Here is a 15,824-nt window from a genome sequence, read left to right as displayed (position 1 = left end):
TAATAAAAAGTGTAATATATATAAATTATTTAATTAAAAAACTAAATTTATAAATATGCGAGTACCCGCGGGGCAGGTATCGTGATACTTGTTTTCACCCATAAGTTATTTTTATGGGTACACGTTGCGGCTATTTTAGTGGGTACCCACAGGTCGAGTATTTTTGTTATCCCTACTCGAATTGTTGCATTGTGAATGCCTTGATACGATGGTTTATTGAATGTGTTGGATTGTATAGTTTTATGAAAAACTAAACAATCTTATTTAAACGTTTGTATCCTACAAATATATAATGAGATGTGTTATTAAAATTTTAAAATATTACATCTACAAGAGTGTAGAGATCAATATGTATTGTTGTGAATATATAATGTATGTGAGTATAGTATTATATTGTTATCATATTAATTGTTTGAGTTTTCCTTGCAAATGTATGAGTAGAATGCACTTATTGGATGACATAAAATCAATAGTATCAAGCATGTTGGCATCAACAGCAACCTTATTATTGGTTTTTACATCAGAGTGAGTGATTTTTTATTTAAAAAAATGTGTTAAATGTCATTGTGAAATGTGAAAAGCTTTCATTTTGGTTTTATTTAATTCATCACATTTGTAACCTCTGTGAGTTTAATAACATATGTGTTGGTTATATAATTTAGAAACGTATGAAAAATTTTGCAATATATTATTAGTTTATAATATATAATTTAATAGTTATCAATTAATGATGATTAATTAATGTACTAATATATAAATTAGATTTATGTATCACGGTTACAAATTCTAGAATATATATATATATATATATATATATATATATATATATATATATATATTAATTATAAGTTTCATATGATGAAATGTGAGGGAGAAAATTATTTTATTGTTCTTAAAATTATTTTATGAGAATAATGTATCTCCTCATATCAAAAGATAACTTATCTCATCTAGCCAGTAAAAATGTGACATGTGTGCTATTTTGTTTATTTTTAAAAATATTTTTATAGAAAATGATGAAACATGACACATGTCATGATTTCACTGGCAGGAGGAGATAGCTTATCTCTTTATACCAGAATACTTCATTCTCTTATTTTATATAAGATACATTTTTAAAAGAGTATGTTAATTATTTAATTTCAAGAGACCATCTAACCACTAGATGACTTGTAATTAAGATGATTAATAGGGTATGTGATACCAACCAATCAAAAATTAATTTTATCACTTATCATCTAGACTACCTAGGGAGTACAAAAATTAATTCAATTATGCTTATAGAAATGACCTGACAAACATGTATGTTGTTCTTATTTATTATTTTGAATAAAATTATATGTGATACATTTGCCTTAAAATATGCATTAGAAATGACTTGACAATCAAATATTTGCTCACAATTTTAAAGACATTTATTTTAAATTTCCACTAGAAGAAATATTTATTTCTTAAATTGATATTGTAGTAAGTGGGAGTATTTTATTTGTGATATATCTCTTTACATGAATGTGTTCACACATATTTGTTTAATTGTGTAGAGATATCTCGACATGTCTTCTTTGTCACTACGTTCAATACTCACTGATGGAAAGTTGGTCAATGACAACTTTCATGATTGGTACCAAACTCTAAGAATTATTCTCATGCACGAGAAACTTATTGATATGATTGATAAGCCTCTTGTGCCTGAACTAGGCAGTAATGATGATGTTGAGGCAATCAGTACTTATAAGAAGTAGTTAGAGGAATCTATGTGTACAAAATGTCTCATCTTAGTATCAATGAGTTCTAAACTCTAGAGGCAGCATGAGCACATGGACCCAACTGACATCATTGCACATCTTAAGAAGATGTATGATGCACAGAGTAGGACAGCAAGATACCAATTGTCTAAGACTCTATCTAGGTTCATGTTGAATATGAATGCTCATGTGGGACCCCATGTTCTGAAGATGAGTAATCTTATGGAACAACTTGAGAAGTTAGGCTGCAAACTTGGGAAGGAGTTATCCCAAGATTTGATTCTACAGTCACTCCTTGACTCGCTCTCACCATTCATTATTAATTTTAATATGAATAAGATGGATTGAGACTTGAATGAGATACTGAATATGTTAATTGACTATCAGAATCAGATTGACTCTAGAAAGAACCAAGGATATGTCTTGGTAGTTGGAAAGTCCAACAAGAAAAAGGGGAAATGGAATAATAAGTCCAAAAAGCAGCCTTTCACCCCCAAAGGTGGTGTGACCAAACCTAGGGACAAGAAAGATAGTGTTGACCAAAGCAATGACGGATATTTCTTATGTAAGCATAAGGAACACTAGAAGAGGAATTGTCGCAGATATCTTGATTCTTTGAGAGAAAAGAAACAGGGTGAAACATTAATGAAAAATGTTTTCATGATTTCCTTAATTGTTACAGATTCTTCAATATGGGTATTAGATACTGGCAGTAGTTTTAACATCTGCAATCCGTTCTAGGGACTACAAATAACTAGATGGTTGAAGAAGGGAGAAGTCAATCTCCAAGTGGGGAATGGAGCAATTTTTGCAACCAAGGCTACGGGAATATTCTCATTAATAATGTCGACTAGCAATATACTAGTCTTGGAAAATTGTTATTATGTTCCTAATTTCGTTTCGAACATTATTTCAATTTTGATGTTGGATACGTGTGGTTATCGCTTTGTTTTTAATAAAGGTGTTTGCTCGATTTATAATAATGACATACTTTATGCGAATGAATATATCCAAGACGACATTTATGTGTTACCTTGAGTGTGTTTATATTCGATTATGCATGCTTCTAGTCTTAAAAGAGAAAGAGATAATCAAATAAACAAAAAATATCTTTGGCATTGTAGACTCGGACATATTGGTGAGAAAAGAATTAGAAAGTTTCACAAGGAAGGTTACTTTGACAATTATGATTATGAATCATACATGACTTGTGAATATTGTCATAGAGGCAAAATGACCGAATCTTCGTTTATTGGAAATGGAGAAAGAGCCTCTGAATTGTTGGGACTAATTCATACTGATGTTTGTGGGGCCTTGAGAATTCAAGCCAGAGGAGGATATTCTTACTTTATTACATTTACTGCTGATGTTTCGTGATATGTTTTTTCATATCTATTGAAACATAAATCTGAATGATTTGAAATGTTCAAAATATTTCAAAGTAAAGTGAAAAAGAAAACTGGTAAAAGTATCAAGGTACTAAGATCTGATAGAGGACGAGAATATCTTAATATTGATTTTCTTGATTATTTGAAAGAGAATGGAATTCTCTCGCAATGGACACCTCTAGGTACACCACAACATAATGGTGTATCAAAAGAAGGAATAAAACCTTATTAGATATGGTAAGATCCATGATGGGGTTCATTGATCTTCTAATAAGCTTATGGGGATATGCTTTGGAAGCGGCAAATTATTTGTTATATAAAGTTCCCACAAAATCTGTCTCTACAATGCCATATGAGATATGGAAAGGGTGCAAACCGAGCCTTAAGCACATTAAAGTTTGGGGATGCCCAACCTACATCAAGATATTACAAACGGATAAACTTGAAGCAAGGTCTGACAAGTGTAGATTCCTTGGGTATCCTAAGGAAACAATGGGATATTATTTCTACCACCTTTCTGACCATAAAGTGTTTGTGGTAAGAGGGGGAACTTTTTTAAAAAGGGAACTTCTTGTAGAAGCAATTCATGGTAAAGAAATGGTGCTTGATGAAGATCAATAAACCCATCAAACATCTAATAATATGGAACTTGAGAATCCTTTCTTAGATGTTTTAAATTCAACACAAAGGTTATCATCTTCAACTATTTCGGTTCAAAACCCGGTTGTAGTTCAGGAACAGGTTATTGAACCAGTTCAGGAATAGGTTATTGAACCTGTTCAGGAACAAATGGAACAACCAATGAATCCATAACAAAGGAATTTACATGCACAAGTGCCTCTTAGAAGATCTACGAGATCACATCATGCACCAGAGAGATTAAACTTAATGGTGCTAAATGTAATAGCAAATGAGGGTATTCATATTGATGATCCCCCAAATGTTACGAAGATGCCATGCGAAGCTTGGACCATGAGAAGTGGCAAGAAGCCATGGAATCTAAAATGGTATCCATGAAGACCAACAAAGTATGGACTTTAGTTGATGTTTCAAAGGACATAAAACCAATTGGCTATAAATGGATTTACAAGAAAACGATTGGAGCATATGGAAATGTTGAGACTTATAAAGCTCGTCTTGTTGCCAAGGGATATCGTCAAAAGGAAGGAATAGATTATGACGCAACTTATTCTCATGTAGCAATGCTCAAATCGATTCGGATTCTACTTGCTATAGAAGCATACTGTGGTTATGAAATGTGGCAGATGGACATGAAGACAACTTTTCTTAATGGAGAGTTGAAAGAGGATGTGTACATGACACAACCTGAAGGTTTCACACCTATGTTTGATCATAATAAGGTTTGCAAACTACAACTGTCCATTTATGGATTAGAGCAAGGTTCTAGAAGTTGGAATATCACTTTAACAACACAATCAAAATGTTTGGTTTTGTTAGATGTGAAGAAGATCCTTATGTTTACAAAAAGGTTAGTGGGAGCATGATCATCTTTTTATTGATATATGTCGATGACGTATTGCTCAAAGGAAATGATATTTCAATATTACAATCTACAAAGATTTGGCTATCAAAACAGTTCTCCATGAAGAATTTGGGAGAAGTATTTTTTATTCTAGGAATAAGATCTATAGGGATAGATCTAGAAGACTGCTTGGACTCTCTCAATCTTTGTACGTTGATACCATCTTGAAGAGGTATAACATGGACAAATTCAAAAGAGGTTACTTACCTATAGGATTTGGAGTTACTCTTAGTAGGCAGGATTCTCCTAAGACTCCTAAAGAAAGAGAACGCATGAATAGGGTACCATATGCGAGTGCAGTGGGAGTTATCATGTACACCATGACTTGTACACGGTCTTATATCGCTTATGCATTGGGTGTAACTAGTCGATATCAAGAAGGTCTAGGTGAGGAACATTGGAAAGTGGTCAAGACCATTCTTAAGTACTTAAGAAGAACTAAAGACCAATTCCTCATCTTTGGAGATTCTGAACTCAAGTTAAAGGGTTATGCCAATGCGAATTTTCAGTCAGATTAGGATGATGCCAAATTAGTTTCTGGTTATGTCTTCACCTTGAATGGAGGCACAATAAGTTGGAAAAGTTCCAAACAAGATACAGTAGTTGATTCAACTACTGAAGTAGAGTATATAGTAGCAAGCGAAGCTGCTAAAGAAGTAGTTTGGATGAAGAAGTTCATAGATGAACTTAGTGTAGTTCCTTCAATGGAAGAACCAGTTACATTATTGTGTGACAATAACAGAGTCATTGCTCAAGGACAGGAGCCTAGATCACACCAAAAGAATAAGCATGTCTTACAAAAATATCACCTGATTAGAGAAATTATTGGACTTGGTGATGTTAAACTACAAAAGATAGTTGACAAAGAGAATATTGCAGACTCATTCACCAAGGCACTTGGCATAAAAGAGTTTGATAAGCACAAGTGGGAGCTGAGAATGAGGTCCATGACTGATTAGCTCTAGTGCAAGTGGGAGATTGTTAGGATATAAGGTATGCCCAAGAACCAATTTGTCATGTTTATAATAATAAAGTTGTATTTATTATTATCTCGTTATCATATTCATTGTTTGTCAAAATAATTAATATAAAAGGTCATTGATTAAAATTATAGACTTATTATTATTTGTATGTTTTCTTAAGTAGATAATTATTGTATTGTTTGCTAGCATAAAAAATACAAATAATATCATTGAATCATCTATAATATAATTAAGTGAGACTTAATTAATATATTTCAATGGTTTGTTTAAATTAATAAAACTATTAAGATTAGGTTTGAGTTAAACATTTGAAAACAAAAATAAAATAAATAAAGATAAACTCATGTGCAAGTTGTGGGGTTGGTTGCTGAAAGATAACAAGTGAAAGATTGAAGTGGTATTTTGTTTTATCTTATATAATAACAAAAGAATAGCCAACGTATATGCTTTATATACATAAGCAAAAATTCAATCATTTTTCTTTGTTTTGGTTTGAAACATTAAATTATTAATTTTGTTGACTTTTTGGACCCGTGTGGTTTACTTCCCTCAGGGTCACAGTGAGCAGGTTCTTTTTATCCTTACTATAATACTCCTGACATATTCAATTTCTTTCTATTTGAGTATTAAAGAAGATGCGAAAAGTTTCTTGCTAACTTGGATTTGAAACCAAAATTCAATAAACTCTCTAAAAGGTAGTTGAACTGAACCTGTTGAATAATGATTCTAGGTTGCTGCCACAACTAATAGAGAAATTGATGGCTACATACCAAATTACCCAAGCCTTCCACCACAGTTGATTTGCCAAGTTCACAATATTAGAATGTATGTGAGTTTCATCTTTTCATTGCATTATGATAGTTTAGTTCGGATGCCGACCTTTAGGGTTAACTTGGTGAAATGGAGCATGTGTTAATTTCCAGGCAGACGTTGAAACATATGAAGTGTATGCTCAAATGACACTTCAGCTGTTAACTTCGGTATTCCTGTTATTCTATGATCAGCTTGTTTTTTCTGTTACTACCCGCTTTTGGTTTCTGAAACTGAAATTTGCATGTTTGATTTGGGTATGTAGCAAGAGCAGAAGGATACATTTCTTAATATGGAATTGGGCATTCCAAGTAAGTAGCCCGCAAATTATTTTTGCAACACATTAACTGCTAGCGACACCAGCACACACGGAGGGTTCTCTGTTCCTCGTCGTGCAGTTGAGGAAGTTTTCCCTCCACTGGTAGTGTTTACTTTTTTGTCCTTGTATTTGATTGATGTTGCATGTAGATGCATTTCTCGTTTATTTTGGATATATAGGACTTCTCACAGCAACCACCAGAGCAAGAGCTAATTGCTAGGGATCTCCATGCAGTTGAGTGGAAGTTGCGACATATTTTTCGTGGTAGGATTCTAATTGTTTATTAACTTAAGTCTTATGATATTGTTTCTTGTTAGTGTGGATTTTATCAGAGTAATTAGTATCAAATAAATTGTACGATTCGAATCACGTTCGGAATGTGTCTTGTGATCATCCAAACAGAAAACTAGATGAATCAAAATGGATTTCTGAATCTTGATTAGAATCGTGAATCACAAGTGAATTGTAATTCTGAGGTGCTTCATGCGATTCACACATGAACATGACATGTGTGACCTGGTTCTCAAAGAGATTTTTAGGAATGGTGAGGTCCTTGATAGGTGAAACATACCTCTACGTTATGGATTTCAGATGGAGAATGATAGAATGTATTAGAAGTAACAAGAGGCTAGTGGCTGGGAAAAAATAGGGTTTTAATTGGTTTAAAAATTTCAGAAAGAAGATAGTGAATCCTTAAATGTGCATAAAAGGAAGTTATAGTGCATAGGAAATAAGGAAACTAATCATTATCTTTATATATGAAATGAAGAAATACAAATGTATGGAAATTCATGTTCATCAAGGAAATAGGAAATTTATTCAGTTCTGTACGTATTTTTATAGTTATATTGTTATATGTGAAAATAGGAAAGTTATTTATTTCTGTAGTATTTTTATAGTTCCAATGTTATATATGTGAAAAATGTAAGATATTATTGCATTGAAGATGATTATGGCAAGATTCATTTTTCTTCATTATCATATGCCTTTGCCTAGTATATTTTTTTGGAGAACTAGCTTGTGCTTATTTAACTTACATACATATTAAGATTCTCCAGTTTAGAGGGGAACATTAGGCACCTTGGACATTTTAGTAGTCAGCTCTGTCTTCAGTGTCTCACATATCCCATGATTAATTTCATCTACGAGTTCATCTACTTTGTGAAAATTTTAAACAAATCCTGATACTTCTTAAATTATAAATCGGTTCACGAGTTTATGAATAAGTATGGAGAACTCTTCAGCTGTAAGATTACTCTAATATCAACTAGTAGGCACATAATCAGCTGGCCTTAACTTCTTGAGTCTCTTCAACAGTAACCGACCTCCATTGTAACATGTAACTAATATCAATTGAAATGTACCTTCCAAAAAAATCAATTAAACTGTATGAGCTAATGATGTGATGATGTTATTGGATCTCACTGGTGCAGATTCTTTTGTATGAGGAACTTGACTAATACCCAAAGTTAAGTGATCTAAATAGGAGGCTTTGTGGTTGTAGCATAAAAAATTAGTATCAATGTGAAAACATCACAGTCGTTTCAGGATATATACTCTTTATTGAATAAATTCTAAACAAAATTAGAATCATTTGAATATGAATGTTGTCAAAATTTTGATTCTGGTGTAATTAGACATCACAGTTGTTTGGGGATATATACTCTTCATTTATACCTTCTACTATGGAAACTTCTTTAAATCGACCATCTTCCAATATTCGGTAGTTGCATTGTTTAAGAGAAAAATGAGCTAATGAAATTTATCAGTTACTTTGAAATGGTTCTTTTGGCTTCCCATTGTTTCAAATTAACACAGTAAACTTGTCTTTTTACTTTTTTGGTTTGAGTTAAGTTCTGTTACAACAGAAGCCTGAAACCTTTAAGTGCACTATTGTTAAATTATAAAATAAAAATGTGTACCTTAGTCAATATTAATTACACTACCTAGACATCATTAGTATTTTTATGCACTTGCGTATTTGTCTGCTGATTGGACATCATTTCAGGACAGCCAAAACATCACCTTCTTACAACCGGGTGGAGTGTATTTGTTAGTGCCAAGAGACTTCTTGCTAGAGATTCCGTGCTTTTCATATGGTATTTGTTTCATTTACCTCTTTTAGCAACCTTCTAATTCCCCTTGAATGCTAGTAATTGACTCTTTATTGTATTTCTATGTTTTTTCTCTTTCAGGAATGAGAAGAATCAGCTTCTTTTAGGAATACGTCATGCCAATCGACCACAAACTGTAATGCCATTATCAGTTCTATCCTATGATAGTATGCACATTGGACTTCTTGCGGCCGTTGCACATGCTGCAGCAACTAATAGTTGTTTTACTGTGTTCTATAATCAAAGGTTGTGAATGTTGTCAAAATTTCCAACCGTGGTACTTTATCACAAATTACAGTGCGTTTGACAGCTAAATCATGTGCAGGGCTAGTCCTTCTGAGTTCGTCATACCACTCTCAAAATATATCAAAGCCGTGTACCATACACATGTTTCTGTGGGCATGCGTTTCAGGATGCTTTTTGAGACTGAAGAATCTGGTGTTCATAGGTACTTGTAGACATCGGTTATTATTTTTACCTGGAGCAACTGTTGACTGTTTTGTTCTTGAAAATGTACTAGATATATTTCTTGCTCCTCTTAAATCAATTAATCATTTTATAGAAGTTGTATCTTCTAAATAAGTCAAGATAGTAATAGCTAGCCTACAATGAGATTTATTTTATCTGCAAAGGAAAAAATATATTTTGGAGAACTAGCTTGTGCTTATTTAACTTACATACATATTAAGATTCTCCAGTTTAGAGGGGAACATTAGGCACCTTGGACATTTTAGTAGTCAGCTCTGTCTTCAGTGTCTCACATATCCCATGATTAATTTCATCTACGAGTTCATCTACTTTGTGAAAATTTTAAACAAATCCTGATACTTCTTAAATTATAAATCGGTTCACGAGTTTATGAATAAGTATGGAGAACTCTTCAGCTGTAAGATTACTCTAATATCAACTAGTAGGCACATAATCAGCTGGCCTTAACTTCTTGAGTCTCTTCAACAGTAACCGACCTCCATTGTAACATGTAACTAATATCAATTGAAATGTACCTTCCAAAAAAATCAATTAAACTGTATGAGCTAATGATGTGATGATGTTATTGGATCTCACTGGTGCAGATTCTTTTGTATGAGGAACTTGACTAATACCCAAAGTTAAGTGATCTAAATAGGAGGCTTTGTGGTTGTAGCATAAAAAATTAGTATCAATGTGAAAACATCACAGTCGTTTCAGGATATATACTCTTTATTGAATAAATTCTAAACAAAATTAGAATCATTTGAATATGAATGTTGTCAAAATTTTGATTCTGGTGTAATTAGACATCACAGTTGTTTGGGGATATATACTCTTCATTTATACCTTCTACTATGGAAACTTCTTTAAATCGACCATCTTCCAATATTCGGTAGTTGCATTGTTTAAGAGAAAAATGAGCTAATGAAATTTATCAGTTACTTTGAAATGGTTCTTTTGGCTTCCCATTGTTTCAAATTAACACAGTAAACTTGTCTTTTTACTTTTTTGGTTTGAGTTAAGTTCTGTTACAACAGAAGCCTGAAACCTTTAAGTGCACTATTGTTAAATTATAAAATAAAAATGTGTACCTTAGTCAATATTAATTACACTACCTAGACATCATTAGTATTTTTATGCACTTGCGTATTTGTCTGCTGATTGGACATCATTTCAGGACAGCCAAAACATCACCTTCTTACAACCGGGTGGAGTGTATTTGTTAGTGCCAAGAGACTTCTTGCTAGAGATTCCGTGCTTTTCATATGGTATTTGTTTCATTTACCTCTTTTAGCAACCTTCTAATTCCCCTTGAATGCTAGTAATTGACTCTTTATTGTATTTCTATGTTTTTTCTCTTTCAGGAATGAGAAGAATCAGCTTCTTTTAGGAATACGTCATGCCAATCGACCACAAACTGTAATGCCATTATCAGTTCTATCCTATGATAGTATGCACATTGGACTTCTTGCGGCCGTTGCACATGCTGCAGCAACTAATAGTTGTTTTACTGTGTTCTATAATCAAAGGTTGTGAATGTTGTCAAAATTTCCAACCGTGGTACTTTATCACAAATTACAGTGCGTTTGACAGCTAAATCATGTGCAGGGCTAGTCCTTCTGAGTTCGTCATACCACTCTCAAAATATATCAAAGCCGTGTACCATACACATGTTTCTGTGGGCATGCGTTTCAGGATGCTTTTTGAGACTGAAGAATCTGGTGTTCATAGGTACTTGTAGACATCGGTTATTATTTTTACCTGGAGCAACTGTTGACTGTTTTGTTCTTGAAAATGTACTAGATATATTTCTTGCTCCTCTTAAATCAATTAATCATTTTATAGAAGTTGTATCTTCTAAATAAGTCAAGATAGTAATAGCTAGCCTACAATGAGATTTATTTTATCTGCAAAGGAAAAAATATATAGTGTGGCTGCTGGGATTCGAGCCCAGGTCTCCACGGCCACAACGTGGAATTCTTACCACTAAACTACAGCCACGTTTGGATATAAACTATACCGTCTAAGGATCTAAGGTTCATCATAAATAGGCTTTATTCCACCCCAGATAAATCCGGGTTGTTTCTAGTCCGCCTGGGTATATGGCTTAACTAAGCTATCTCTTGTTCACCCGCCTAAGGCAGGCCAAACCCACTGCAAGTGCTATAAATGCTTCTGACGCGTCCTTAATGCCTCTGACTCATCATTTAATGCATCTCTGACCCCACCGTCAATGCGTCATTGGCTCGCCTTTAATGCGAGTTGACATTCCACCTGCCACGCCGCCTGCACATTCCACCTGCCCCCGACAGTTCGACAATTGCAGACCTACAGGGTGAACAAGGACAACCCGACATATCCCCATTATACCCACCATGCACTAACCAATGGTCAGGCACCACACCAGCAACCCCAAACTCTATAAATAGAGGATCCTACACAGAGAGTATAATTAATTCTCATTCCCTTGCTTGCACTTATTGCTGTTGCTCTAACTTCTCTCTTATTTACTCTCATTCTCTCTCTAGAGACTCCATACTAACTTGATCGTCGGAGAATCTTTTCAGATACCTCCCCCAGCGGGTCTAGACAATATTCAAACCAAGGCTCCTGACTACCTCTACTCAATCAGGCACTTGATTCCGACCATAGCTAATCAATATGAAAGAACATGCTTAATGGTCATCATCTGTAAAAGCCTTGTAGCTGACACCGCAGTAATGGGAAATATCAAAGAGGTCAATTCCAAAGTTGGTTATCAATGGTAAATTTCAGTATGTGAGAGAGAAACAAGTTCAGCTGCTGAAATTTGAAGGGAGTGGATATCAACTGTTGAATGCTATTGTTTGGTAGTTTGAAACTGTATTATTCTGCCTATATATTTTCTGATTTTGAGACGAACAAAATTTGAATGTTGTTGAAACCAAGTGGAAGAATATTATTCTTTGGTAATGATGCACCATGCAATCGTGCCTTTACTTTTCATTTTGTCACCCTTGTTTAGCAGGTACATGGGTACAATAACTGGCATAAGTGATCTGGATCCTGTTCGGTGGCCGAGTTCTCATTGGCACTCTGTCAAGTTAAGATGCAATGTGTTCATATTTTGTATGTCTATATGTGTGTCTAAGGTACCTTCGTTGTTTGAAATTTAATGCTACTTTGCAATAACTTCATATGCCTGTTCTGTTGACTCTTGACTGTGCCTAGGGAAGATTTAAGTAACTTGTTTTATAATTCCAATAACTTCCTTTAAACAACTTTAGTTTATTATTGCTTTTGTAATGCACAAGAAATTGTTGGTGCGGATTTAGTTTATTCCTTGTTTCATCTTATCATGTAATCGTTATTAATTTTGTGCATCTATTATACCTTTATAATCGTTACAGACAATTGTTTACGTATCAGCGACCCTCAATGTTTCTTCATTATAATACCTAACCAGTTGCATCAAACCTATCCCATTATCATGTATCTTATACATGCCTTCAATCAATCTAATTCAAGATTTCATTCATTTGACCTTCCCTATGTACATGTTTTCCAAATTCTATAATCATTGTTTATTCAATATTTATAGATTTCAAGGATAAATTAAAATTTTGAAGTGAATTTTGCATTGTGGATAGGTTAGTTGGGATGAACCAACTGCAGGAGAGAGACAACCATGAGTGGTGTTGTGGGAAATTGAGCCTTTAACAACATACCCTATGTATTCATCACTATTTCCCCTCAGGTTGAAGCGTCCATGGTATCTTGGCACCTCTTCTATGCAGGGTATCTTTTTCTTCTTCTTCTTGGTGTCAACTTTTCTTATTTAATATTTTATAAATTTCATTTTTCTGTGAAGTTGGGTTCACAAATGACCACCTATAAATTATTTGCTTTAAAATCATGTGACAGTTTCAGCATTCATGTTTCATCCATTCTCCATGTCCAAAATATGGGGATTATATTTTCTATTTTTTTATTAATAATGAGTACAAGGAGTACTCATGCTCATTACAAAGCTGATACACTTACATAATAGAAGAAGAGGAAATACAAGTCATTGGATTCATACACCAATTAGAAAAGGAAACATTCCTACCAACATAATCGTAAACCAATGTCAAGTCTTTACCTTAATAAATCTAACAATGATAAGATATCACAAGATTTTTCATGAAAGATTGCTGAATTACGAAGAAGCCAAATAATAGATCATACAATTGCTACCCAAATTTTAAGTTCAGTCTGTTGAGTGCCCTAACCTTTGAATAGGATACCAAACTGAGAGTACAAGTCATGGAAAGATTCAGCCTTAACAAGATCAGCTTCCAACCATTGAAAAATCCTTGTCCAAAGTATGCTAGGGACAAGGCAAGATATAAATGTAAGGCCTATTCTTCTTCTATAAGACAAAGTGCACAATCACCATTCAATGGCATACCCCTAGTCGTAAGATTCTCTTTTGTTGATAATCTATCCCATAGCAATTGCCATGCAAAAGCCACCACCTTCCTGGGAGCCTTAACCTTCCAAAGATCTTTGAAAACATAGGGAACTCGACCCGGGTTATTATTAAACAAGGTTGAGAAAAGCCACCTATAAGTTGAGTTAACCGAAAGGCCAATGCCACAAGGAGTCTACTTCCTAGAGTCTTGCTTTGTACGATATAGATGAACATCACACAAAATCTCTTGTAGCTCAAGAAGGGATAATATTTTCTATTGTTCGTCCATCTTTAGTCGATCTAGTGTCTCTTACCCCTCTTTTTCCGAAAAATGGCTGTGGTTATTTTAATGTTCTTATTCTGCCCCTTTACCAAAAATCTTCTTACAGATGGAAGAGATGAAATGGGCTAATGTGACTGAGAAGCAAGCCTAGAGACGAAGGTTTTAATTCCCCAAGTTTTTTAGGTGCTGGTATGTTGCCCTTGATGCAGCAGAGACTAGATCCAACTATACTTAGAAATGATCAGAATCAACAGTACCAAGCCATGCTGGCATCTGGTTTGCAGAAGCTAGGGAGTGGATATCTCATGAGGCAACAAATGATGAATTTTCAGCAGCCTTTTCAACAATATCTTCAACAATCAGGAAGCCGTATTTCTCGTATGCAACTCCATCAGCAACAAGCAATTCAACAATCAATGTCTCCTAATATGCTGCAGCCACAGGGACAGGTAATGACAGAGAACTTCTCAGATGGAAGCGGCGGCAGTCTCTTGAATTTATCCAGAAGTGGTCAGTCCTTGCTGACTGAACAGTTACCCCAACAACCATGGACTCCTAAGTATGCACCTTTGCCGGCACCATGTCACATGCACAGTATTCCGGAAAGGATTCTGCAATGGTCTCATCACTATGTAATTCAGACACGCACAATTCTATTCTCTTTGGTGTCAACATCGATTCATCTGGCCTTATGCTCCCCACCACTGTCCCTGGTTATGCTAATTCATCAGGTGATACATCAACAATGCCATTAGGTGAGTCTGGATTCCAGCGTCCTCTATACGCTGGTATGCAGGATTCATCCTGAGTTGTTGCAAAATGCAGGGCAAATTGACCCAGAAAACCAGACTCGAACCTTTGTCAAGGTTTGCTTCTCAAATGTTCTGCATCTTTCTGAGCCCTTTTCTTCAATTCAGTAATTTAATTTTATCAATTCACAGGTCTACAAATCAGGGTTGGTTGGGTGCTCACTTGAAATCTTGCGGTTCAGCAGCTATCACGAGCTGCGAGAGGAGTTGGCTCAAATGTTTGGAATTGAGGGAAAGTTAGAAGACCCTCTTAGATCAGGCTGGCAGCTTGTGTTCGTCGACAGGGAAAATGATGTTCTTCTTGGAGACGATCCGTGGGAGTAAGTACAAGATATTAATCTGCTGTATTCAAAATATTCTACCCCCGATTTTAATTGAAGAATAACACTATAATTCTATCTATTTATTTCACTTGGTTAGTGTTTGTTAACATTTTCTTATCTGGTTTTTTTCTGCATAACCTCATGTAGATCATTTGACAATAATGTTTGGTATGTCAAAATACTTTCACCTGAAGATATTCAGAAAATGGGAGAACACGCAGTAGAATCCCTTGCTCCAAGTTCAGGACAAAGGCTGAATGGAACTGGTGCAGAAATCTCACATCGTTTCTGGATCGGCATCAATTGGCTCCCTCGGATACTTAGAGATAGTTTGGAAAGATTCATTTCAGGTTCCATGATCAAGACAAGTTCTGCATGTCTATTACTTATGTTCAAATTTTGCCATCTTTATTATTTCCACCCGGATTGAGGAAAAAGAAAAAATACATTATGATAAGAAATTTAGGACCACTTTTGTGTCATTTCGAGCCTAGTATAAGCTAGAATTAGTGTTACTGATGTTGTAGCATGTGATTGACCTCTTGCATTTATGCTAGAGCTGTCTTAGCTCGTAGCCTCAACAATGGCATTATTTCTTGGT

The 15,824-nt window shown here is 34.7% G+C and overlaps 1 protein-coding gene, 1 non-coding gene and 1 pseudogene across 2 annotated transcripts; 2 read left to right on the top strand and 1 right to left on the bottom strand.

Annotated features, from left to right (window-relative positions):
* Positions 1-1,553: 1,553 nt before the first annotated feature.
* On the top strand, positions 1,554-2,093 carry LOC109339099. Its single transcript, XM_019576475.1, has 2 exons — positions 1,554-1,718; positions 1,803-2,093. Exons 1-2 carry the CDS (start codon positions 1,554-1,556, stop codon positions 2,091-2,093), a joined length of 456 nt encoding a protein of 151 aa, XP_019432020.1.
* Positions 2,094-6,182: 4,089 nt separating this feature from the next.
* Positions 6,183-15,819, top strand: LOC109339100 (annotated as a pseudogene).
* On the bottom strand, positions 11,303-11,374 carry TRNAH-GUG. Its single transcript has one exon. It is a non-coding gene; the product is annotated as a tRNA-His (tRNA).
* Positions 15,820-15,824: the final 5 nt, after the last annotated feature.

This window comes from Lupinus angustifolius, unplaced genomic scaffold (genome assembly GCF_001865875.1).
Source record: "Lupinus angustifolius cultivar Tanjil unplaced genomic scaffold, LupAngTanjil_v1.0 Scaffold_57_3, whole genome shotgun sequence".
Lineage (NCBI taxonomy): Eukaryota > Viridiplantae > Streptophyta > Magnoliopsida > Fabales > Fabaceae > Lupinus > Lupinus angustifolius.
This window is presented reverse-complemented; position numbering and strand designations above follow the sequence as displayed.

Bases quoted from the DNA above. Each gene is read 5' to 3' on its own strand.
- LOC109339099 (XM_019576475.1), top strand. From the start codon at position 1,554: ATGTCTTCTTTGTCACTACGTTCAATACTCACTGATGGAAAGTTGGTC. The intron at 1,719-1,802 runs GCAATCAGTACT...TCTAAACTCTAG, and splicing joins GCAGTAATGATGATGTTGAG to AGGCAGCATGAGCACATGGA.